This window comes from Lutjanus erythropterus, chromosome 22 (genome assembly GCF_056507025.1).
Source record: "Lutjanus erythropterus isolate fLutEry1 chromosome 22, fLutEry1.hap2, whole genome shotgun sequence".
NCBI classification, from domain to species: domain Eukaryota; kingdom Metazoa; phylum Chordata; class Actinopteri; order Lutjaniformes; family Lutjanidae; genus Lutjanus; species Lutjanus erythropterus.
Window position 1 is genome coordinate 27,907,519 of NC_139338.1, and position 25,643 is coordinate 27,933,161.

The 25,643-nt window shown below is 39.7% G+C and overlaps 3 protein-coding genes across 3 annotated transcripts in view; 2 read left to right on the forward strand and 1 right to left on the reverse strand.

Annotated features, from left to right (window-relative positions):
• LOC146307059 (SLIT-ROBO Rho GTPase-activating protein 1-like) overlaps positions 1 to 1,794 on the forward strand; it is a 33,671-nt gene extending 31,877 nt beyond the window's left edge. Inside the window, exon 23 of the mRNA XM_084710764.1 lies at positions 277 to 1,794. Within this exon, the coding sequence (XP_084566890.1) occupies positions 277 to 738 (462 nt within the window). The 3' untranslated portion in view covers positions 739 to 1,794. The remainder of the gene's footprint in view (positions 1 to 276) is intronic.
• Positions 1,795 to 4,691: 2,897 nt separating this feature from the next.
• kics2 (KICSTOR subunit 2) lies at positions 4,692 to 9,401 on the reverse strand. Its single transcript, XM_084711304.1, has 3 exons — positions 8,881 to 9,401; positions 7,794 to 8,082; positions 4,692 to 5,657 (listed from the first exon to the last, which is right to left on the reverse strand). Exons 1-3 carry the CDS (start codon positions 9,110 to 9,112, stop codon positions 4,838 to 4,840), a joined length of 1,341 nt encoding a protein of 446 aa, XP_084567430.1. The 5' UTR covers positions 9,113 to 9,401; the 3' UTR covers positions 4,692 to 4,837.
• Positions 9,402 to 16,988: 7,587 nt separating this feature from the next.
• Positions 16,989 to 25,349, forward strand: tmem19 (transmembrane protein 19). Its single transcript, XM_084711364.1, has 8 exons — positions 16,989 to 17,212; positions 19,565 to 19,712; positions 20,472 to 20,585; positions 22,974 to 23,111; positions 23,195 to 23,271; positions 23,372 to 23,549; positions 23,683 to 23,892; positions 24,916 to 25,349. Exons 2-8 carry the CDS (start codon positions 19,583 to 19,585, stop codon positions 25,074 to 25,076), a joined length of 1,008 nt encoding a protein of 335 aa, XP_084567490.1. The 5' UTR covers positions 16,989 to 17,212; positions 19,565 to 19,582; the 3' UTR covers positions 25,077 to 25,349.
• Positions 25,350 to 25,643: the final 294 nt, after the last annotated feature.

Below are 25,643 nucleotides of genomic sequence, written 5' to 3' on the forward strand. Positions count from 1 at the left end.
CTAAAAACAGAGCTAAAAGAGAGTGAATATTGAACTTATTCAATACATCGGACATGCATAGTATATAATGCAAGTGCATTTAGGGCATGTCCACCTCCACTGGCAGAAGATAGATCATCAACTTGAAATATGTCAATGCTCACAACTAGTTTTGCTGCCCCCAAGTGGCCAAATGATTCAGTTACTGCAGGTTAAATGTTGAGTTTATCCAGTGAGGCTGCATTAAAATGAAAACCTCCTCCCTTGTTGCCCTCCGTCTCTTTGCTCCTCCTGCAGGACATCGAGGAGACGGTCACTGTGGCTCTGGGCGAGCTGAGGCAGCTGGAGCGGCAGGGCTGCCGGCCGGCTCCCGACGTGGTGCTGGACACTCTGGAGCAGGTGAAGAACGGCCCCATCACCACCTGCTCCTCCGAGTCTCCCAGCCCCCACAGCACCCCCAGCACTCCGGGCACACCGGGAACCCCTGGCACCCCCGGGACTCCCGGCACCCCCGGCACACCGGGCACCCCAAGCCCCCTCAGTCCTCTGAGCCCCATCAGCCCGCTCCCCGGACCTCCGCCAGGACCTCCCAGACCGGCCAACCCTTCCCCCGACACCCTGGGCTCCTTCAAGCCTGTGGCAGCTGCCCGCATCGGGGCTCCGCTGCGGCCCCCGGCGCTTAGGCCCAAACCTATGGTCCCGCCCAAGAGCAGCACCCCGCCTCTGCCCCCACCGCTGGACAAATCCTGCACCATGTGAGCCAAACCAGGCCGATAAAGGGCCAAATCAGGCCGACCCGGGCCAAAAATGGGCCAGAAGAGGAGATCAGGGTACTGCTTAGTGTTTATAATCAACATGAGGGTAGAAACGGTAGGAAAGAGAAAAAGGTTTTAATGTAGTAATAAACTATAATATATGACATGACCTATGATATGATATGCCATGATATTTATGTGTTGTCAGGTTGGTGTGTACTCTCTCTTGGTGTGTAGGAGTTTACTTTCTCCATGTATCGAAGCATTTATCAAAGGTTAGCTAAAAGAACTGCTGATAAAGAGACACAGGAACGAGCCTAGGCAGAGCGTCCTGTCCTGTATATGAGATCCTAGTCAGAGAGACGTGGGGAGTGTAGTTCAGCTCCAGTAAAATGTAGTTTCAGTGACGTGAATGTTGGCTGTACTGTCATGAAGATAGGCCTGCGCTAGCTGAAGAGCCTACCACCAAAAAAGGCTGCTGTTTTCTTAAAGACTATCCCGATCGGCTGCTGTATCTAAGACGAGAGACTCGGAAGTGTTGAAAAAGGACGAGGACACGGCAGAGTGAAGGCAACAATGGTTCAACAACGTCTGTGTGACTTAACTTATAATTTATTTTTTTAATTTTTCACTCGGTTCAGCTGCTAAGCTCACTTACACCTCAAAACCACGAAACGCCTCTTGAGGTCGTCAGTGACACCAAACTCACATTATTTAACCAACGTCCAGCTATTTAATGAATGTTTCCAGTATTTAATGACTGTTCAGCCATCTATTGAATGTTCAGCGAGCTGCTGACGGCGGCTCGCTAAACTTTTTAACAGCCTTCTTCTTGTGTTTTTCGGAGAGGAGGGGGGGAGACCCATGCCCAGACCGGAGCTTCAAACAGGGTGTGATGGTTGAGTGGTGGAGGGAGCTTGGACAGAACTTTTTCTGGGATGGGGGTGGGAGTATGATTTTGTTCTACACTCAACAGGAATATAAACACGACACTTTTGTTTCTGCTTCCATGTTTCTCAAGGTTAAGTAAAAGATCTAAGACATTTCTGTGCACACAAATTTCTTTAATTTCATCCACTTGGATTTTGGGATTAACTGGTTAAGACTTTGGCGGTCATAAGTCAAAGAGGAGATGGCATTTTATATCCAAAAGGTCAAAGTTCAAGTTCACTGTGACATCATAATGTTCAGCTCAATTATTCTCTGCAATCTCATTTATTTGTTGTTTATTTCTTTTGTTAGTTACGGTTCATTTAACAGAGATGATGCACAATACATGTATTGTACCATGTCAGTACAGTGATAATTTCCATTTTGAGATGGAAGTAAAGTGCACACAACCCATGAGGCGGTAATTCTAATTTCAAGATCAAACTGCACTTTTCAAAGAGTCCTTTTATTGTGACGAGTCAAAGACACACCTGTGCAATAATCCTGCTGTTTAATGAGTGTCTTTATGTGCCACACCTGTCAGGTGGATGGATTATCTTGAAACGACTGAACAGAATTTTAGAGAAATAAACCTTGTGTGCACAGAAGAAGTCTAAGATTTTTTTCTCTTTAACTCATGAGAAATGGGAGCAAAAGCAAAAGTGTTGTGCTCAAATTTTTGTTGAGTATAGTTTGTGTGCGTGTGTGTGTGTGTGAGCGTGTGTCCTGCTTGCCTGCCCTTGTTCTGCTCCCTTGTAAGTGCAGAAGCACTAGAATAGTGATAGATGATAGATAATTCATGCCTGCCTTGAGTGCCAGAACACACAAGTGCAAGTTGGGAAAAACGAGTGCAAAAAGCATGCCACTTTTTATGTGTGTGTGTGTGTGTGTGTGTGTGTGTGTGTGTGTGTGTGTATGTGTGTGTGTGTCAGAAAAATGGTTTACCTGCTTGTGAAGTCACTGAAGTCACTAGTTAACCTTAAATTCACAATAAGCTAACAGGGTGGGGCTCTGTGTGTAAAAACGCCCAAAAAAAAGTAAATAAGAAACACTTGAACAGCACACTGAATGTGGCCTCAAACCGGGCTGGTAACTGATGTGAGTGTGTCATGATGTGCTGAGATGGGCTACGGATGCACATCTGTGTGTGTGTGTGCGTGTGTGTGTGTATGTGAAAGTGCCTTTTTTTTAATCCTTGTCTTTTTTGGGGAGTTGTGAATCCACTCACGCATGTCCTGAACGAAGAGCAGCAGCACTCTGAATGAAATAATCATAAAGTGTTTAGTAGATTTACTGAATTATGAATTCTAGCATTAACCCATTGTGACATTGCACTTTGATGTATAGGATTGTGTACTTGGCATGTAGCATCATAACATGTTGGTGCATTTTAACTCAAAGGGAGGTTTCTTTGAATGTGTTTCATAATAAAGGAAATGGTTTTTGTCTGTTAGTGTTGCTGTATTTGAAAACTGAGCTTCCTAAAGATGAGCTCATATAGCCAAATGGATTGTATCAATGTGTTGTATTTATATTATAAATAAATCAGAATAAATTAGCATCAAGTCATTCACTGATTGAACCTTTCTTTACATGAAAATGTCGCTAAATGTTTTGTTTGAACACTCAATAAACCTCCAGGTGTGTTCTGTAAATCTGTGGTGTCTTTAACTTTGTCTCTCGTTTCAAAGTTGATTCAAGTTCTTCAGGTATCGATCGATTGTTCTTCCTGAGGGGCTGAGGTTCCACTCAGAACCGTTTGCTCCTGAGGAACTCTTTTTTTTTTTTTTTTTTTTTTTTTGAAGAAAGGGTTTGTTAAGGTTTATTTGGGGTTCCACTGAGAACGCTGTTGATCAAAAGAACCGTTTTTGGAGGAAAGAGTTCTTCAAGAATTGTTGAAATTCTTAAAGAACTCTTTTGTCAAGGGTTTGTTGTACCATAATATAAAAAAGTTCTTGGTAGAACCCCCCAGGTGTGTTCTATATGAAACCCATGAAATATAAGGCTTCTCAGTAGAACCTCCTGGGTGTGTTCTAGATAACAACTTTAGAATAGAAAAAGGTTCTCAGTAGGACTCCCTGGGTGTGTTCTAGATAACACTTTTGGAATATAAAGGTTCTCAGTAGAACGTCCCTGAGTGTCTACCAGAAAAAACCCTCGGAATATAAAAAAAGTTCTTGATGGAAGCCCCTAGATGGGTTCTTGTTTGCACCCTTTGAAAGTGGAAAGGTTCTGGATAGAACCCCCAGAGTGGAACCACTACACCAAACCATACTCACCGTTCACCTTCATTAAACACCAGGCTACTACAGTAAAACCGTACAGACGTCAGACTGTTGGTTAAAACTCCACACTTTGCTTTTTATCACGGAAACGTTTGGCGTATGGCTGCTGTGAAAAAGTTGTAATGCTTGGCATTTTATTTTTGCTAATTAAATGAGGTCAAAATTATAGCCGGGTTTTGGATGACGTGTGACATTTTTGTAAAATTATGATAAGTTAATATCAGCCAATGCTCAGTGGAATACCCGATTAAATTTTCTGAACCAATGAATGAACTGCAGTCATCTCAAAGCTTTATTCAAATTGTATTGATTACAGTAGATACAAGCGAATAAAAATAAAAACAAAATATGTTAAAACAGTAAATGGTGCAAAATAATTAAAATCATTAATACATTTTAAATAAACAAAGGCTTTAAAGGGATAGTTTGTATTTTTTTTAAGTGTGGCTGTATAAGATGCTCAAAATGCCCCCAGTTTGAGGAGAACGACAGGAGACTTTTCTGACTGTAAACTGCTGTTATGTGAGTCAGATATCGCTCTGCCAAACCAACCAGATCCCCATCTACTGTAGCTAACACACTGACAGTGGATAAGTTCCTCATATAACCACACTTGAAATAATCTGAACTATCCCTTTAAGCGCTAGCAGCATACTGTTATCGTCCTGTCATGGCCTAAGAATCAGAGTGTAAAATAAATTCACAGAGTCGTTGAATCGGTGCGTCTCTTTGGTCTGGAACATTTTTGGCAAAATGAGATTCAAAGCAACATAAAGGACGCTGGTTGGACCGCAGAAAAAAAAATCAGTTTCTATAATTTGAGGTTAATTTCCTTCTTTGCTTGTTTTTTTTCTTCTTTTCTTTGTTTTTGGTCTGTTGACTCGTCGCTCAGCCCTTGGACCCTGGTTTGAGGGTGCTGAAGGGTTTGGAGTTCCGCAGCGAGCTGGAGATCTCCTGCAGGAAGGCGGCGATGTGCAGATCCTTCTCCGACTTCCTGCCGTCAAAGATCACCACCAGCGTGAAGTGCGGCTCAGGCCGCGTCAGGTAGTATGTGCTCTGGACTTTATCGTCGTAGAAGTGCACCACCTTGTCCAGAGTGTTGAGCTCGGCGGCGCGGTCTCCCATCATCATGATGACGTTTGGCCAGTGCGTGAGCGGGCGCTCTCCTGACGGCAGCGACACCACGGCGGGGAACTGCTCCACACCCTTCGGTGCCTCCCGGTACGAGTGCGGGTGGTGGTAGCCGTGTCCCTGGAAGCTCTCGGATCCGCGGTTGTCAAATACCAGAGACACATTGCTGGCGTCATGTCGGCGGATGAAAGAACAGATCTTACCGTGGTAGTCCGGCGTGGTGCGGGCGGTCAGGGCTCTCATGTCGGCCGGCGCTGTCTGCCGGCTCAGCGCTTCATGGAAGTAGAAGCTGAACTTGGCGAGGAGCACCGCCTGGAAGCGCTGCAGCCACACGTACAGGTGCGGCGGCTGCACAGCCTTCTGGGACTGACCTCCGAACAGATGCTTGCGGGTCTCTTTCTGGCGCTGGAACAGCTGGCCCCAGGCGGTGAGCTTGGAGTTGGCGCCATGCAGGCTGAGCAGAGCGGGCAGGAAGCTCCACTCTGACACCTGGGCCTGGCAGCGCAGTAACTGGGTCACCACGTCCACCTCCGTCTGGAAACTCTCCTCCACTCGGCCCAGGATGGGGTGGTGGAACCTGACGGAGCGAGGAAGAGGAGAGGAGTCGTTAAAAGAGGAACACAAACAAATGCAAAGACAGCAGCTGACCTAATTTGTAGTGACCTGAAAGCAGCTGTCTCTTTGTCGTGCTCAGAATACATTAGCAATTAAGTTTGCACACGCACATGCACGCGTGCGCACACACACATGCACGCGTGCGCACACACACACACACACACACACACACACACACACACACACACACACACACACACACACACACACACACACAGTATTTGGGGTCCATATATTCTCTAGTGGATGTATTGGAGAAACTTCCTAACTTACAGATCTGATCTTAACTGTGTGGTAACCATGGTGATTACATTTAGGACCTGACTGAGGAAAAAAGCTGTTACAGTTTCTTAGTCAGTGTTCTTATCCTTAATGTTTTTTTTACACAAACGTAACTAACTTCACAAAATCTTAAATAAAGTCATGACCTAACTTTAATGTAACTGTTACAATGTCTTAACTTTCATGTTTCCACATGTAGCAGTAGCTAACTACAGCTAGCTAACAGTAACTAATGGTAGTGTTTGCCAACAGTTAGCTATCAGTGGTGTCATGCTGCCTTCAAATGAAAGTCGCGAACACAACGCTGTAAAAGAAGTGTTAACCTTAACGGTAGTGTCCACTTACAGTAGCTAATGGTCAGCTACTGCTGAAGCCAAATGGCTTTAATGAGTTGTGTTTTTTTTTTTTTTTTTTGCTTTTCCACAAGAATACGATAGAAACTGAACCTGCTATCTTAACCAACTCTCTCCTGAGTTACTGTTCTTGTAAATTTCCCTAGAAGAAGCTCTTTTTATGTCTCTACAGATGTTACCAACACCTCTAACTTATCTGTCTTGAGTTTCAGTGCCTGTTGTTGTCTTTGCTCCATTTTTGTATGTTTCAGTTTGTCTCAATGATAAAAAACCCAACCTTTACAAAGCTGTTTAGCTTAGCAAGAAGAGAAAAGGAGTGTTGGTTGCTAGGTAACAGGCATAAAAGTTGATGAGTGATGTTGGATTGAGTATTTTTGATTTCCTAACCTGAGATAAGACAGGATGAAGTAAGGATTTGCTTCTGTAATCTGTCTTAGACTCTTCGTGTCTTATCTTCAGACAGGAAGTCTCTGTAATACAGCCTCAGGTCTGCAGATGAGAACATCACCTTCACCCTTCAGTGCACGGTCAGATTAGTGATGTGTGGAGTGTCGTACTGCGACCTGCTGCAGCTCAGTCAACAGCTCAGCCGTGCAATTTGTGTTCCTGCTACAGTCGCAGGACACATTTTTGCTGACATGTCTCCGGGGAAAAAGGTAGAATCCTACATTTGCTGGATTAGGCAGAACGTTTTTCTCCTTCAACCCCAATATGTCATTCTCTCCTTTATAAGTTACACACTAATTTCTTAGTATTCTTTTATAAAATCCAGGCCAAACCAGGTCCCAGTGTTAGAAGTGTTCAGACTAAATACCAACACCACACTATATTTCATTACAAAGATTCTGCATTTAAAATCTTTAAATAATCCCCTTTAATTATCACCTACAACTAACCAGATGTGTGTAGCTGCACCTGCATCCACAGAGGCCCCGCCCTCTACCTGTACCTTCTTATTCTCTCATTATTTCGCTGTGCTCGATACACTTTACAAACCCAACATGTTGGTAATTAATGACCAGGGAATGAGACGCAACAATCAACTATCTGTCTGGTGCCCACTTATTCTACTTTTAAGTAAAAGTATTTAAGTATTATCAGCAAAATGTACTGGCATCAAATACTCAGAAGAAAAATGGCTGTTTTATTATCTGATCCAGTCCTGAAACCCTCATTTTCTTAAACCACCTGTCACCACTGTAAAGAAATGAGAGCCTATAGCTTGAAACAAGAAAAAAATAGGTAGAATACGATATATAGAGTATTTTACTTTGACAGGCTTTTCCAACAGAAAACCGCTGTTATTTAGGTCAAACATCACTCTCTTCTTTCCCAGTAAAGAAATCAGTGTTTGTAGCTTGAATCAAGAAAGAATAAGACAAGTTTCTGCACTAGAATTGCCAAAAATGTGCTGAAAATACTTGATTTTGTCACTTAAAAAAGGAAAACACTTAGATACACACTTGGTGCTGTATTTGTGCAGGACGGCCTCCAGCGTGGTGACCAGCTCCTCTGAGTTGATGCTCTTCTGGCTGCCCAGCGAGTGCATCTTCTCGTACAGGTCGGCCATCTCCATGCGGGCCTGGGTGAAGTGGCAGAGCTGCTCTGACAGGTGCGACAGCAGGTCCTCCAGGTAGGAGGCGGAGCCCGGCTGGCTGTGACGCCCCATCGTCACCACCTTCCTGAGCTCGTTGTACAGGGAGGTGTAGATGGTGCGGATGGAGTCTTTGCGGCTGAAGAAGGACTGACCGCCTGCAGAGAGAGACAGGAGGAAAATGATGCTTAGAGCTGTTGCTGTGGGCCGAGGATCACCATGACATGAAAATGGTTGACTTCTTTTTAACATACATGTGCTACAGCGCCATCTGGTGCTGGAAATATGTAGCTGTCTGTCTGTTCAAGTTTCCCAGGGTTTAAATTTGAATTAAATTTGCACAGTAAGGGCAAATGAATTGTTAAATCACTATTTTAACAACAATTTGCAGTAACTGAGTGGTAGTTTCACGTCATTTTTTCAAGAAAAACAAAAAAGTCAAAAATCTCTGATTCCAGTTTCTAAAATGTAAATATGTTTTGGTTTCTGATGACATTATCTTTGGTTTTGAAAAATCCTGATTGATATTTTTCACCATTTTTTCACCATTTTTTTGGCCCTGACGACTAATCGATTAATCAAGAAAATGATCAACTGAGTAATTGATCGTTATCATGAAACTGTTACAGGAAAGACTTTTTTCAAGTGACAAGACTATGACAGGATAAATCAATAGATAATCAAGAAAATCATCAACAGATTAATCGACAATGAAGACGATCAGCCCTTTACTACAAACCAGACTTTTTCAACTGGCCTTTTGATCATTTACTAATATAAAGAAACCTGCTAACATTCTAAGTTTGTCAACATGGCTGCCATGAAATATATCTATTGTTTCTTATTTTATTTATCCAGTTTTCTGTCGTCGTGCCGTGATTCAAATAAGGACACCTGAGCAGCGGGTTCAGATTTGGACAGGTGTCTCTGGTTTGTCCCACCATCCCCGTCGTTACCCATTTTCTGTCCCAGGAATGTCATGTTGTGATACGCCTTCTCCGCGGCGGCCAGGTGAGCCAGGGCGGCCAGCAGGGCGGCCCAGATGGCCCCGGCGCTCTTGCTGTTGTCCTTCTCCTTCTCCACGTAGTCTTTGGCCCGGTCGAAAGAAAACATGCCGAGCTGGGTGAAGAAGCTCTCCAGGATGGCCCTCTCCCGGGGGACGGGCCGCAGCTCCTCCACCTCCGTCATCCTGAGTCAGGGACAAACTGACCGGCTGCCGCCTGTCAGAGGAGCTAACGGTGAGCTAACAGCGTTAGCACAGTGACAGGTCCATGTAAGAAAAGACCATTCTTTACACCTAAATACACATTTTACAGAATTTAAAACTAACTGACATTATTTAAACACTTAAACTTTCATAACATGCAAGTAAATGCCTTCAATATGTACTTAAAATGACTATAATGTTAAAAACGTGCCTTTATTCAGCTAGCCGGCTAACTGCCCGACGCCATATTGGATGTAAACACTACGGAAAGCAAAGAGTACCAAAATAAATGAGTTCGGCAGAGTTTGCAATAAGAGCCTGACTGAAACTGGGTTTCTGGGAGTAAATATGCCCTCACCAGTGGCTCCCTGTGGCTTTGTCAAAAATTAATAACATATCCGTGTTTATACATTTATGTATAAAAAAAAACTTACCTTATAACAGTATAACATTAAGAACAAAGTCCAGGTTGATAGACAGAGTTACTGCAGTAAAACTGTATCAAAATTAAATGTGTGTGTAAACTAGTCTGTATGTGTTCACTCAGATTTGTGAATGTATAACAAAGTCTGTAAATATGTACTAACATTTATAAATGTGTGTACAAATCTGTAATGTCAATAAGATTTACATGTGTACAAAAGAAACTGCAAATATATATGTAAAAAAGAAAGATATAGGACTTCAAGTAAAGATTATTTTCATCATCAATTAATCCGTTGATTATTCTCTCAACTAATCAAGTATTAATCAATAAGTAGTTTAGTCAATAAAATGTCAGAAAATGGTGAAAATTGATCAAGTCCAAATTGACGTCCTCAAATGTCTTCTTATGTCCAAAGTCAAAGATATTCAGTTTACTGTCATAAAAGAGTAAAGAAATGAGAAAAGATTCATGTTTTTTATTAAAATAAAACTCAAAACAAATAATTGATTATCAAAATAGTTGCTGATTAATTTGATAATCAATTAATAATTGATTCTTTGTTGCAGCTGAGAAACTTTCTCTTAAACAGTTTTAAGTTTTAAATGATCATAAAATATTTATGATCAATTTGAAAAAGTAATCAGAACCAATGAAAGGTTTTACCATCAGGTTTTATCATCCCTGTTCCACACAGAACCTTCACAGTAAATCATGTTCTATATTTCAGCTGTGATCTCAGTTCTGCTGTATGACAACGTGTTCCCTGAACATGTGTAGTTCTCTGTGTTTTCCTGCCCTCTGAGTTTTATTATAACCAGCCAGATTATTTCTGCTTCACTGAGACTTCTGGGAATTTATAGATCCCAGCTTGAATCTGATTGGTGCTCTGCATTGTCACAAGATGATTCTGTAAATAAGTCTTTGTAAGAGAGACTGTATCATTGTTCTGCATCTCTCAGCCCTGAAATCACAAAACCAGTTCTGAGAAAAAAGCAACAAAAAACCCCCCAAAAATCTGACGTGATGTTCCACGATGAAAGTTTACTGCAGTCTGTCTGTTTTTAAATATCTCAACAACTAGTAAACAAATTGCAATTAAATTTTGTTTAGACATCAGTTTTCCTAGAATTCAAAAGTTTTAATGTATCCTATGAAATATGGCCTACTGGACGAATTGGTACAAACTATGGGACAGATGTTCTTGATTTTAAGGCTGCACCTAACAATTATTTTCACTATTAATCACAGAGCTGCAGTAATTAATCAAGTAATTGATTATTTAACAATTATTAAATTAATCACCAATTATTTTGATAATCAGTTAATTGTTTTGAGTCATTTTTTAAGAAAATATGAGTCAAAATTCTCCAATTTCAGCTTCTTAAATCTGAATATTTTCTGGTTTCTCCTCTCTGACTAAAGTGAATATCTTTGAGTTGTGGACAAAACAAGACATTTGAGGATGTCATCTTGTTTTTTATTTATTTTATAGACCAACCAACTAATTGATTAATCAAGAAAATAATTGACAGATTAAGCTACTATGAAAATAATTGTTAGTCAATCACATAAAATGTCAGAAAATGGTGGAAATTGTGCCAATCACTAAGCCAAGGTGACGTCTTCACATTTTAGAAACCGCAGAATGTTGGAGTTTGGACACCCGACTAATTGACAATATCAGTCCAGAGATCCACAGAGACGTGTAGCATCTCTAGTCCTCCACACATCACTTCCTCTACACGGTCAAATTCAATCAAACCCACAGAACTCTTCATCTGAAACAGAGTATGAGATCATCTTAATGCAAAAATACATTTAAAGTTTGTTCTTTACTTTCAATATACATATATATGTATATATATATATATATATATGTATATATATATATATATGTATATATATATATATATATGACATTTTATATATATATATATATATATATATATATATATATATATATATATATATATATATATATATATATATATATATATATTAAATGTCATATTTTCTCAAAAACACAAAGATATTCAGTTTACAATCATAAAAGGAGTAAAGAAACTGGAAAACATTCACATACAAGAAGCTGAAATCACAGAATTTGGACATTTTTTATTGTTTATTGATTACCAAAATAGTTAGATTAATTTAATAATTGATTAATGGTCAATAAATCACTGCAGTTCTAGAAATATCTTATAACTACTGGATGGACTGACATGAACTTTTATCCTCATGTCTCTCTGTCTCACTGATTTGTAATAACTTCGGAGATCCCCTGATGATGAACAAATACCCACAAAAGTAATGAGATTTGACTACATTTCCCATGAGTCTAACTGTGCGTCTTTGACATATGAATGCCATCGAAGCTCTCTCTCTCTCCTCAGGGGTGGATCTGTGCTCCCTTTAAAGACTGTCAACCACTTCAAAATGAGCAGAAATCATCAACTCTCATCCTCCTCTTCCTCTCCTCTCTGCATGGTAGGTGACATCATCTCTCTCTCTCTTATGCATGTGTGTGTGTGCGTGTGTGCGTGCGTGCATGTGTGTGTGTTCATGGACTTTCATAAATGTCAGTTAATGTCACTTTTCTTGAGGCAATAACATTTTCTGACCAAATAAAATTGTGAGTATTTTAATTCATGGCTGCTGGTTTTGTTATTTAAACGTAGTCTTATGTGCGCGAGCTTGATCTAAAGAATTTGGATGTAAATAGTTTGGTGTTTTTATTTACGTTTTGTGATTGTGTGAACTGAGAAAAAAAAATGTCAGCATGCTTTTATTTTAAAAACTAATTTTAAGTATTTAAATTGCATTTCTATACAGTTTTTGCAACAAGGTTAACACCTGCTGGAGATGTAGATATACACTCTGATGTCCAATACGATGTTAAATATTAATGACAGGAGAAAATGTCATTAAACACCAAATTTAGGATAAGATAAGATGATCCTTCATTGGTCTTGCAACAAGGAAATCTGCAGTTTTACAGAATCAAAGTGAGCAGCAAAAATCAAAAGATATAGTAATAAAAATGAAAATAATATATAAGTAAACATGCAATATAGACAAGGGGAGGTATATCTTCAATACAAACAATAAACAGACTCAGAGGTTGAATTCATGGAATTGCATGTAGGAAATATTGATATTGCACAGCTGAAATGATAATATACCTGAGTACTGATACTTCACTATGCATTAAAATCTTATTTTTCAATTCAAATAAATGTTCAATTTCTCTTTTTTTGATCACATAAATGCCATATATAATAAGTTTGAATATGGAAATATTTTTTCAGGGTTTTCAGATGAATACGGGTCTGTTTGTGGCTTCAGGAAACATATATTTGGTTTTAGTCAATTAAAATCAAAATGGAGTCAAAGACAATGAAGTCATTGATTTTGAGAGTGGAAGCAGGTGGTTTGGATCAGACTCTGCTTTTAAAAACATTTGCAAACCAAGAACCGCTTTGATTATGTTTATAAATCTGTTCTTGTGCAGAAACAAGAATAAATAAAAAGATTTAATGCAATACAATCAAACTCAAATCCGTACATTCATCTTATCTTGACACTCTGATCATTTAAAGCTAAAGGACAGTGGTGTTCAAACTGGGGTTCAGGGACTAATGGGGGTCCTTGAGAGGGCAAAAGTATGACGAGAATATATTAACTTTTATCACATTCTTTAGAAGTTGGAGAAAAGAAACTGGCTTGGTTGTTTTAATTTTTTGATTATTTATTGACAGTTTATTATCTTCAAACCAAAAGATGAGAATATTACTCAGCAAAAAAATAAAAGTCTCAAAGGGAATATAAATAAAATGTCAGCATGGTTTTATTTTAATGCCTTATTTTAAGTATTTAAATGGATTTGTGTGCAGTTTTTGGACAAGAATGACAAGATGAACACCTGCTAGAGAAGAAGACGTGCACTCTGATGTGACTTAATCACAGCTACAAAGTCTGAAATGATGTTGACGTAAAAATAAAACGGCAGTGATTGTCACTTCGATCACTGATTTAGGTCACACAAATTCCAGCCTCTGAAACACACTTTCAAAATAATAAAGAGTCTTCTTGCAAAAAAAAAAAAAGAAGATGTCATATGTTGATGAATGACTGTGTAAATGTGCCTGAAAATCAGTTTCATGCAGTCTATTCATTTGATGAAGAGTTAGAGACAAAAACAGCCATGTAAGTGTGACTGTGAGAGAGAACTGAGTATTCTGTTTGTGCCTTGAAGGTCCAATGTATAAGATTTACTGGGGTTTATTAGAAGAAATGGAGTATTATATTCAAAAAGTATGATTTAATTAGTAATCATCTGAAAATAAGAATTTAAGTTTATACTGACACTATTTCTGCCACAGTTGCCCAGAACAGACAAACCTAAATATAACTCCAGATATCACCTTTTGGGTTTTGCACAAGTCTTGTGTCCATCAGGGATTAATATTTTTCCTCGACTCTGAGTCCCTCATGGATGACTGAGATTCTCATCTTATCCTGAAGGGAGATGCCAGCCACCCTCCTGAGAAAACCCGTTTCGGCCGCTTGTATCCGTCATGACCAGAAAAACTGTTCATGAAAAACACTGGACTCAACGGGGTTCAGTGCAAATACAAAGAACCAGCGGCTGTTCCACGGAAAATCACCCTGAATACAAGTTGATGCCTACTTTTATACTCTTGGATGCTCCACCTAGTGTGAAGCACATTTTTTTTATCATTCAAACATCACCATTAGTTCCTAAATCTTTTTAAATTTCACATTTTCAGACACAATTGTTTCCCAACACTTCTTCACAAAGTCTTTCCAGACTGCTGACCTTTAGACACCAGTGTTTTCTGGATACCTTCCAAACAATATAAAAAAATAGCCATGGGGCCTTTATTCTGCTTAGTGGCTCGTAATGTTTCACAATTTGTACCGTCTCAACTTGGCAGACGTATCACGACTGACAGACACACACAGACACACTATCTTGTCCCTGATGTAACCTTGGCTTTGCTCTCACTTCTGCTTCTGTGGTTCTTCTTCGATGGCTCTCCTGCCACGTGACATACGTAACACCTTTTCCTAATTTTAACCAAATCATTTTATTGCCTAAACCTATCCAGACCAACCTGACCAAAATATGTAGGCTGTGTCAGAATAAACTGACATTCTATAATATTGATATAATATCTTATCGTGATGAAAGTGCTGATTTATACCAATAGTGACTTACATTGTAAAATGGTTTTTGTTTGGTTAGGCTCAGGCAATAAAATGAAACAAAAAGATCATGGATTGGGTTAAAATAATTAGATTAGTACGTTCTGGCTGCAGCCTGGTCTCCTCGCAGGTGAACGTCCACACGTCTGTGCTGAATGCGGTTACACGCTGCTCTGGTCGAGTGGTCAGTTTATACTGACACAGCCTACATACAACCTTATTTTAATTTTCTTGATCAACAAACCGACGAACTGTGCTGTTAATGAGCTGCCATCTGTCTCATGTTGCTGATGACAACATCTGGGCGTTAGCGAGGGGAAAGCGGGATCTGAGGGAGAGAAGCTTTAACAAATGCTTCACTGTACATTTAAGATAGGGGGAAAAAAAACTTTTTATAAAACTGCACTGAATAGCCACCAGGCCCCGGGTTTCTCCCTCCCTGAATGGATTTAACAGCGTTAGACAATTATATTTGCTTCACTTTCAGAAATATAAAAGGACAGATGTAACTTTTTTTTGTAAACAAATGCAACAAGTGCAATAAGAACAGATACAAATAATTAAAGGGTTTCACAAATAAATCAGATTACAGGTTGGAGTCTGTATTTGCCTCATGCAAAACCTGGTAACAGGTGTATAGTTTCCTCTTTGACAAAACTTAAAATGAATAAATTGGTGGTTCAGGTTCTTAGTGGCAAAGAATTATAAATAAAGTGTATTATTTCCCACCCTTTCAAAATAATCTATGTGTGTAAAAGTGTGGTAGACCAGTGAATAAAAGCAGTGTGTTTTCCTAGAAGGACTGAAATTCTCCAAGCATCTTCAGACACAACAGATCGAATGACCTCAGCTTAATCCGTTCTTCTACAGTCCATCTGTATTCTCAGTATTCTGAGGGATTTCTGATGGTTAACAGAAGGAACAGGGCTTGTGTTGATGTGGAAGCTGTATACATGTGGACCAGTTTGAGACAGAGCTCCGTTTGTGCCTCGTCTGTTTCAGATGTTTCACGTGTGACCAAAGATTACAGTCAGCATCATGTGCACAGCTTTAAACTTACATGTTGCTCTGCAGAAGTACAAGAGTTATACTGGGAATGATGAGGTTTACAGTTCCCTGAATCCAGACACGGTGGATCATCGTTTCCCTGTAATCGATCTGAACAGTTCGCTCAGCAGAGATGTTTGTAATGTAAATATTATAACACTGAGGAGCCTTCATGTCTCCACTGCAGCTTTTATATCATCTATTCTTTTTGGCTGAATCCAGCCTCTTTTGATCCAGCCGTGCATGAATTATTACATACAGTATTTAAATAATTTATGAATATAGATTTAAGAAGGTTAGTCTAAATTTGAAGACCTACTTCCTGCAGTGTGCATCATGACCTAAAATAAAAGTGTTGGAAACAAATGATTTGATTCTTAGATCCTTAAGCTACTGCTAAGTGTAAAGTTTGTCTGCAGATAACAATTATTTTCTCAGTTAACTAGTTGATTAATTCTGTCACAACCTTATAGCTTGAAAAATACGTGAAGCAAATAGTTACATTTTTTCATGTTAACCTGCGCTAGAAATTTAACAAAACATTTCATTCCTTGACATTGTCTTCATTTATGTTATTGTGTTTGGCAACACAAGTGAAATGTTAAGGCAAAACTGAATTGAACTGAATTAAATACGGATTGATTCTCACCTCTGACTGACAGTTTTCTGTGGTATTTTAAACCCGCCCACCATGCCAATATTACGGACAATAATAGATTTTTTCTGAATGTGGAAAAATACGAAGTAATGTCTCCCACTTGACCACTATACCGAAAATAAATGATTGCCCTAAAATATGTGCAGCACTTTTACGGTTGCGTTTCCTTTAAGGATTGTCAACGGTTTGTTTTGGTCGCGCCTAGAAGGGAATCCCAGATCCGCGAAACGTCTCGCGAGATGAGTGAACTTGTTAAACCAAAGAACGATCTTTGTTCAACAATGATCAAACATTTTCAGTCCACACACTAAAATATATCTTAACCACAGCGTCGTTACATTAAAAGAGACGCGAGCACGTCGTACAACGAGCATAATGACGAATGAAGGCTCGCGAGAGTTTCACAAATCTTGGGTTACCATGACAGCAAGCACATCTGCGGAAGTCGGTCCGTTAAGTGTGTCGGTCGTGCCTTCCCCTCCGGCTGCGGGGACACTGTGCCTCAGCTGAGGCGATTTCGTCAGATTACGCTGCCACATATTGCAATATATCTGTTTTCGTTTATGTAATTAATAAGGGGAACGTGAGCTATTTTATCCCGCTTTTGGTGAGAGAACGGTATAGCAATCTGAAGTGGAAATAAATTTAGCTAGCTAACTGAGCTAGCTGTGGAAGTAGGTTAAAGGGAGGTGTAACTCATGATGGCTCCGGAGATAACTGGTGAGTTCCCTTACATACAGCCCGTGTAATTGATGTTATGGCTTAAATTTTGTCCAGTTAGAAATGTTCAAACGTTAAATTTAGTTATACTTAAAACGATGTATGTTTTGATCAGTAAAACGCTGGATCAGAGGTGTGTCGATGTTGTTATTACAGAAATAAATGGTGCGGTCAGGGTTGCCAGGTCCGTGCGTCCAATCCAGCCCAGTGGTCAAAAAGTTAGCCCCGAAAATCATCAAATCAATCATCGTCATCAAATAAATTTCTATGATTTCCAAATAGAAAAATATTTATTTACAGATTATTATAAATGAATAAATTGCACTACAAAATAACACCATGAATGTTTAGTGTGCCACATTAAGACCATTTCACTAACACACAAACTAAACTTTGTCTTTTCTCTTTCTTAACTTTTCCTTCTCCTTCCTTCCTCCTGAGCATGACACGTTTTGTGTGTTTGTGTGTATATGTGGGCATTAGGGCTGTGAAGTATATTTATATTATATTGATATTGTAATGTGAGACTAGATATTGACTTAGATTTTGGTTATTTGAGGACGTGTGGTGATACGGCAGAAGAGTTGTCTTTTCCTGGTTTAAAGTGTGATTTTTCTGAATGTACCCACTCAGTCTGTCTGTTTGTGACTGTGCTCTTTAAGTTATGGACTTACATCACATATGTGTCAGTTGTGTTTTAAATAAAGAAAGACAGTAAGACAAGAGGACACTCACAGACACACACAGACAAGCAGGAGGAGATAAATCCCAATAGATCATCAAACAAGGCGATCTTTTTATTATCTATTTGGGGATCTCTGCATAAAATAGGGCTATTATATAAATATTACTGTGGATTATTTGTCAATAATCTCATTGTGCCATTATTTTGTGAATGCATCAAAAGTCACCCCCACGATATTGGTGCAATATCATCCATATCACCCTGCTATATTTTAGAATTTACGCTCTGTTATTTTAGAGATAAAGTGTGTATTTAAAAAAAATAGCAGAAAAACATTTTCTAAGTTATTCTGCTATTTTATTTATTTATTTATTTATTTAAGTGGATTTAGGATTTTATTTAGGTGACCTGCTATATAAAAGTTTGTGGGTGTCTACATTGTTTATTTCATACATTATTTAAAATATCATCATTTTATTAGTCGGCTAATGAGCCCATTTATTAATTATGTCTGTTGTTAAACACAAAGATATTTATTTCATTTAAGGTTTTAACTCAGGATGTTTAAGAAGAGAGAATTTAAGAGAGTCAAACTGAAGCTATTAAAACAACAACCATAATGTGTCTTTTCCATTTGTGAAAACTAATGTGAATCAGAAACACTTAAATGAAGTGGAGAAAAAAAAAGGCAATTGAATATTCAAATTCCTCAATTTACAGGTCAGAAATGTAAACGTGCTGGGCTCCTTGGCATTTTACTTTTTTCAAATGTGGCCCTGTGAAGAAAGTAATTTTGGTGGCCTTTATAAACCGTATCGCTCTGTTCTAGTGGGCATGTGTGTCTGATGTTTACTTGTGTATGTGCCGATCTGGTAGGTTTTGGTTATAAATAAATGCTTTCAATAAAATTCTATATTTTAGAATGTGTGTTCATAGATACTATTAATGAAATTTGCCTGCAAAATAGGCCAGCCCAACTGGCAGACAAAAAAAATCAACCAATGGCAACAATTGCACAGGAAAACCGTGGACCTGGCAACCCTGACTGCAGTGTCGGTGGTCTTTTCCTTTTCTCATGTGAAACGATAAACCAAAGATAAAGAGACTCAGCTGTATCGAATGGTACACACACAGTTATAACATGGTGCTTCTACTGATAGTCTGCAGATTTAAAAGCCAAGTTCACACAGTCTGTTATAAAACCACAGGTAGATGCCCACATGAACTTTGAAACCTCCTGTTCATGGCAGCCATTAAAAGATCAATTTCTAACACACAATCCGTGTTTTGTGCAAAAATTAATCAAAAGGTTCATCTGAAGTCAATCTTAGACATCAATAATTAATCAGATCATCCAAAGTTACAGTTTCTGTGGTATAAAACACCCTCTTTGTGTTTCCACAGACAGTGGTTGTCTGTTGAGCTGCAGTGGCTCTTAGGATTTTCCTGTTGGAAGCCAAAAAAGTTCAGACACCACAATTTTTTAACGATCTGGGAAGCTACTAATAAAAAATGATCCAAGTTCTGTTTTAGTGAAATAAAGATCAGCATGTTGTACTTTGGCCACCAAATTTAGGGGCTTGCTGCCTCGTGGGGTCAGGGCTTAAGAACGTTAGAGTCTGTCCCAGAACACAGTGATGTAGCTGACCCTGTCTCCTGTCCTGCAGGTCAGTCTGTTTGTCAGCATGGAGTCTGAAAGCGACGTGCTGATGAAGGAATACGTCAAGATGATGACCGATATGATCGTGCTGTGTGCCACTCTGGCACTCTCCCTCTTCTTCTGGGTCGTCTCCCTCACCATCAGCACCTACTACGGTGAGCCGCCTCCCTGTCTGGAGATTCCAGCTCTGTAGTTCTTAGTTTTGATTTTACTGTAAGATGTTTTTCTGCAGCTATGTGACCAATGGCACCAGACAAAATATTCTGAAAAATATCCTAAGAGAAACCGAGTCAAACCAAATCATGTGCTCCCCTCTGAATCCTTCACGCTCTGTGTGTTTCTTTTTTTTTTTTACCAGAAATGAGCACAAATTGCGTAAAAGCTGAACAATCTTCCTCATTATCTTTTATCTCGGTTCAAAGATTACTTACTTAAGTCATCACCAGTTTGGGCTTGTTTTTGGTTTAATTTCAGCCACAGTCTGATCAGTGTAACGCATGTGTTTCCTGTTTGAGTGTAATGTCAATAAACCTTTGATCTGAACTTCAGATTGACTGTTGGTGTTTCGTCTAATGTAAGGAAATGTTAAATATCTCCTCCTTTAAGTGGAGCAACTGCAGAGGTTTAGTGTCAAACCTGTTCACAGAATGTGAAGAGATGTTACAGTTAGAGCTGTAACTCACTGCTGATTAATCTGTCGATCATCTGTTGTCAGTGTTTCCCAAGATGTCCTCAATTGTCTTGTTTTGTCCCCAGCCCAAAGATAATTCAATTTACTGTCAGAGAGGAGTAAAGAAACCAGAAAATATTTGTATTTGAAAAGCTGAAATAAGAGAATTTTTCTTAAAAAATGTCTCAGTCTATTTGGTAGTTTGTAGTTACACTGTGGTCTGTGTGTGTGTGTGTGTTTAAAGGCACACTGCAGCCTGTGTCACCGTGGCGATGGTTGTTCTCCATCTTGGTTCCTCTTGTGATGACGGTCAGAGCGCTGAAGAGACGCAGTCTGGACCACTCAGGAGCCCTGGGAGGTGAGTGTGTTGATGAAGGTGACCTTTTTTTTTTTAAGCTGCTCTGATAAATATTCATATCAATAACAGAGGTGTGACCAATCTGATCGGATATCCGTATCGGGGTGTGACATTAAGTAAATACTATGCCAGGCAGCACAAATTTAGAGCCGTCTCTCTGCACATGTAAATGTCATAAGTCAGAATCCTGCAACACCCCACTGTGGTTGAAGGCACACTATTACACAAGTTACATTACACAAACTGCACAAGCTTTCCTCTTTGCCACTGTTTACTTTTATACTTTGAGTAGTTTTCAGAGCCTGTACTTTTTCACTTTTACTTGAGTAAAGAAGTTCTTACCACTTTTTTTCTACTTTTACAAAACGTACAGCCATGAACATCGTAAAGTTCCCAGCACATAGCAAAGTCAGATTTTTCTGTATGTGGTTCACAGAGCAGCCATTATCCCACATTTCATCTAAAACAAATTCCTAACCAGCTTCTGGTCAGTGAAATCATCATTTGCCTTTAAAAAAAAAAGAAAAAAAAACAGTTCCCCGAATCTGCCCGAGATTCTGAGAAGACTCAAACCTCTGAAAATCAAAGCCATTCACAGCTCTAACAAGCATGGATCTGTCTGTTAGACACAGCAGAGTCATACTGGGAGGAACACTTCATGAGCTCATTTAGACTGCAGCTTTTTACTGGTAGAACCTCTGTAAGCCTGCGGTACATGCCACACACCATCTTGATGAGGGCTGCCTGAACCGCTTTGTTCTGCACCTTGCACCTTTCAGCCTTTGCTCAGGTGGAAGAAGCTGGAATTAACTGTACAAATGGAGGGAGTCTTTGTTTAAAGTGGAGCTGGTAATCTGCTGTAACTGCCTGCAGACCATTTCACAATTTGATTCAAGGAGTTCCTGTTTTTCAGGGACAAGTTTCCAAACCATGACACCAAAGAGAAGAATTAAGTCGATTCAGTAAAAGCACAGTAAAATAAAGTCATCATGGTTTTGCGCACAGCTTCACAGTTTTCATCAAACTTCAGTTTTGAATCAATAACTGTTCAGAGGTATTTGTAAGACTGCAGCATCTGCCCGTTAATGGCTGTGACTTCATGTGAGTGGCCATTTTTCCAGGACTCTTCACACCACCTGACAGAGTCATTTGTCCCTGGAGTGATACAGGTAGAAAATAAAATAAAAGGAAAGTAAATAACTAAATGAATGAATATATAAAATAAGGGAGATGAGACACTAACAAACTTTTGCAGATTACAGAGAAACAAACACAAAAAAAAATTCAGTTGATGAGACCCCTGGTTTCTACGGTAGTTTGCGTAAACAGTTGGTAGTTCTTTGTGGCCTCCAGTCTTTTTGCCGAGGTGTTTTTTTCCATTCAGATCAGCTTCATGTAAACTTGTTGTTGATTTTGGCGGCTAACCATCACGTTGCAGTGCAGATGTGACCTTTAAGTTGATATTTTCTCTCCAAAGCTCTCCAACAGAAAACAGATCAGTTCTATTACTTGAAGTCCTTTGAAATTTTAATGTATGACGTTTGAAATCTGACTTTTTTTTTCTTCTTTGTTTTGTTTTAACTTTCGGGCCCCGTCGTCCCCTGAGAGAAGCTGACGAGGACAGACTAAATCTTTGTGGCCAAAGCAGCCAAAATGAATCGATTCAAAAGCCATAAAACCTAAACTTTCATAAAAGGGACTTGATGACATCACATGGCTGCTGGTTGTTACTGGTTTGATTTACTATCGGAGAAGGATGTCATTGTGTTGTGCAGTTACTTAACATGTGACTTCACAATTTTCATGAAACAACACTTTTGTCTGTGACTTACTGTGGCCAGATGTTTTAGAGAATTACTTTACTTTGGCTATTTTTAAAAATGTGTTTCTGTCACTGACGTGATAAAAGAAGTGAAGTGGTTTGTGGATTACTGGAGCTGCAGAGAGTAACGGTTGCAGCCCACGTGACTCAAATGCCTTTAAAACCCAAAGTCACTGCAAGTAATTTGAGCGTTTTCTAGCAAACAGTGCTGCAGGTTTCAGAAGATTCTAGATTCAGACAGAAGTAATTCAGTAATAATCATGCAGTGATTTAAATAGTCGTCATCGTCCTCGTTGCTGCACAGCTCAGCAGCAGCCTGAGTGCCTAAAACCACAAGTATTTATTCAAAATCATTTTGGCTGCAAGTAAGAAAGCCTCAACTAGAAAATGATTACAGACAGAACCACCTATATTATAAGAATTTATTCTATTTAATCTTTTAATTCTTTTGAGTCATTTTTAATTATGTATCAGGCATTTAATTTAATTATATAATATATAATGTGTTTTCAGTCTGTGTGAGCTTTTCTCTCATTGGAAACGTTTTTTGTTTTTTTTTCCCTCAGCTCTCCTGGTTGGATTTGTGTTGACGATGGCCAACTACAGCTTCTTCTCCTCCCTGCTGGCCTTCTTCATCACCTCCTCCAGACTGACCCACTGGGGAGGAGCACAGAAGAAGAAAATAGATGCCGAGTATAAAGAAGGTGAGCGACATGAAGGTGCGCTTTTTAGTTTGTATTTCATGTTGATCTGAATTTGAATTTGAATGTGTTTGTGTTGGTGTCAGGAGGGCAGAGGAACTGGGTTCAGGTGTTCTGTAACGGAGGAGTTCCCACAGAGCTCGCTCTGCTTTACATGATCGAGGTAAAAAAACAAAAAAATACCTGCAAATAATCTAAATAGAGTCTCGTGTAAATTAAACCAATAAATCTGTTTGCGTTTATGAATGCGTTTTGTGTCTTAGGTGGGTCCAGGTGAGATCCCCATCGATTTCGGTAAGCAGTACTCGGCCTCCTGGATGTGCCTCTCTCTTCTCGGCGCGCTCGCATGCAGCGCAGGAGACACCTGGGCGTCAGAGGTGGGGCCCGTCCTCAGCCAATCACAGCCGAGGCTCATCACCACCTGGAAGGAAGTCCCAGCAGGTGAGGAGCCAAAAAGAGTCGCTTCCTTCCCTCCTCGGCCTCCATCCTCCGTCCTGGAGGTCTGAGGTCTGTTAAATCTACTTAAGTTTCCACACAAGCATTTGTTTCATGTTTCTGCTCTCCGACGCCGCAGGAACAAACGGAGGAGTTACTCCCGTTGGATTGGTCGCCAGTTTCATGGGTGGGCTGGCGGTGGGCGTGGCTTACTTTGTAACGCAGCTCCTGCTGGTCAGCGACCTGCACCTGGCCGACCCTCAGTGGCCGATCGTGGTGTACGGCGGCGTGGCCGGCCTGCTGGGATCCATGCTGGACTCTTTCCTGGGAGCTCACATGCAGTACTCAGGTAGGAGGAGTCAGTCAGTTTGACACGTGTGGAGCGTCAGGCGACACAATTTAGTGAATCATATGTACCTTAATTAATATATTTAGCTCTGTAATGAAGTTATTGTGATTATGAATCTGCAGATTGTTCACTTGGTCTATAAAATATCAGCACAAATTCACATCTTTATGTCACTTACGTTGTCTAAAACCCAAAGATATTCAGTTAATTGTTAGAGAGGAGTAAAGAAACCAGAAAATATTCACATTTTTTTAAAATGTTCAAGATGACATCCTGAAATGTCTTGTTTTGTCTACAACAGTGTTCCCCAACCCTGGTTCTCATGTAACCCTGTCCTGCATGTTTTAGACTGCATGTTTCCCTGCTCCAACACACCTGATTCAAATGATCAGCTCGTCATCAAGCCTCTGCAGAAGCCTGACAACAACCTGATGATTTGAATCAGGTGTTTTGGAGCAGAAACATCTAAAACATGCAGGACAGGGGGCTCTGAGGACCAGGGTTGGGCAACACTGGTCTACAACTTTAAACTGAATATTTTCTTGTCAGAGAGGAGTAAAGAAACCAGAAAACGTTCACATTTAAGAAGCTGAAATCAGAGAAATTTAGACATTTTATATCTACAGATACATTTTGTTTACATATGATGTTGAAAATGAGGCATTTCTAACCTTGAAAACAAAACCGTTAAAATTAAGAATTTTCCAAAGATTTGACCTAATAAGAATCCTGTGTAAATTAACAAGTGGACATAATCAGTCACATGAAATAGATATGACGACAACAACTCCCATGATCCCACACTACCTCAGATTTCATCAAACTGTCTTTTGTTGTTTTAATGTGAAAGTAGCGGCACAGTTTACATCTTTTAACTACAGTACTGTACTCTATTTACTCGAGGTCTTTTTGACACAGAATTGCACCTGAAACAATTAATATCAATGAATGTGAAAATAATTGCGCCCGAACGGAGACGATTCTCGATGTGATCAGTTTCCTCTTCGCTTGTGCTGTCTGCAGGCTTCGACTCGAGCATCGGGAAGGTGGTGAGTTACGAGTCCGCCACCACCCAGCGGATCTGTGGGAAACCAATCTTAGACAACAATGCAGTTAACCTGTTCTCCACCGTCCTCATCGCACTCGTCCTGCCCGGTCTGGCGTGGGGGATGTGGCCTCGATAGACTGACGACTGAGCACTGATCTGAAAAATCTCTTCTGACACAGATTTCCAAGACATTTGAGTTAAATGTTTCTCAGGAGCATCAAACTAAAGATTATACCAGCACACACACTTTCTGTCTACATTATTATTATCATTATTATTATTATTATCATTATTATTATTATTATTATTATTATTATTATTATTATTATTATATGTCGGACATGTCTGAGAGGCTCTGATGACACTAAAGACTTTTTTTGGAAGGAAAATAAACACTGACTGGTCAAAATGTTTTAGTGTTTCATACATTAACTTCACGATGTCCTACAGCAGACCACACACACAGGAAACCACTGCCCCGACAGAACAGACAGCATTGTTTTTAAACCATTTATAGCGCTCTCTTTTTCTTAAAATCTCTATTTCTCTATATGAGGCTGTTTACAGCGGTGTACCTGAACATGTCGTGGTTCACATTAAAGCAGTGTTGCCCAACCCTGGTCCTCAGGGACCCCTGTCCTGCATGTTTTAGACCGCATGTTTCCCTGCTCCAACACACCTGATTCAAATGATCAGCTCGTCA

What these genes read in the sequence shown, in the direction of transcription:
- kics2 (XM_084711304.1), bottom strand. Translation starts at nt 9,112, where the DNA reads ATGACGGAGGTGGAGGAGCTGCGGCCCGTCCCCCGGGAGAGGGCCATC. An exon ending in ATTCCTGGGACAGAAAATGG is followed by an intron (nt 8,083 to 8,880) that starts GTAACGACGGGG and finishes CTCTCTCTGCAG; the next exon opens with GCGGTCAGTCCTTCTTCAGC. An exon ending in CTGCACAAATACAGCACCAA is followed by an intron (nt 5,658 to 7,793) that starts GTGTGTATCTAA and finishes TCGCTCCGTCAG; the next exon opens with GTTCCACCACCCCATCCTGG.
- tmem19 (XM_084711364.1), top strand. Translation starts at nt 19,583, where the DNA reads ATGGAGTCTGAAAGCGACGTGCTGATGAAGGAATACGTCAAGATGATG. An exon ending in CTCTGCTTTACATGATCGAG is followed by an intron (nt 23,272 to 23,371) that starts GTAAAAAAACAA and finishes TTTGTGTCTTAG; the next exon opens with GTGGGTCCAGGTGAGATCCC. An exon ending in CTGGAAGGAAGTCCCAGCAG is followed by an intron (nt 23,550 to 23,682) that starts GTGAGGAGCCAA and finishes CCGACGCCGCAG; the next exon opens with GAACAAACGGAGGAGTTACT.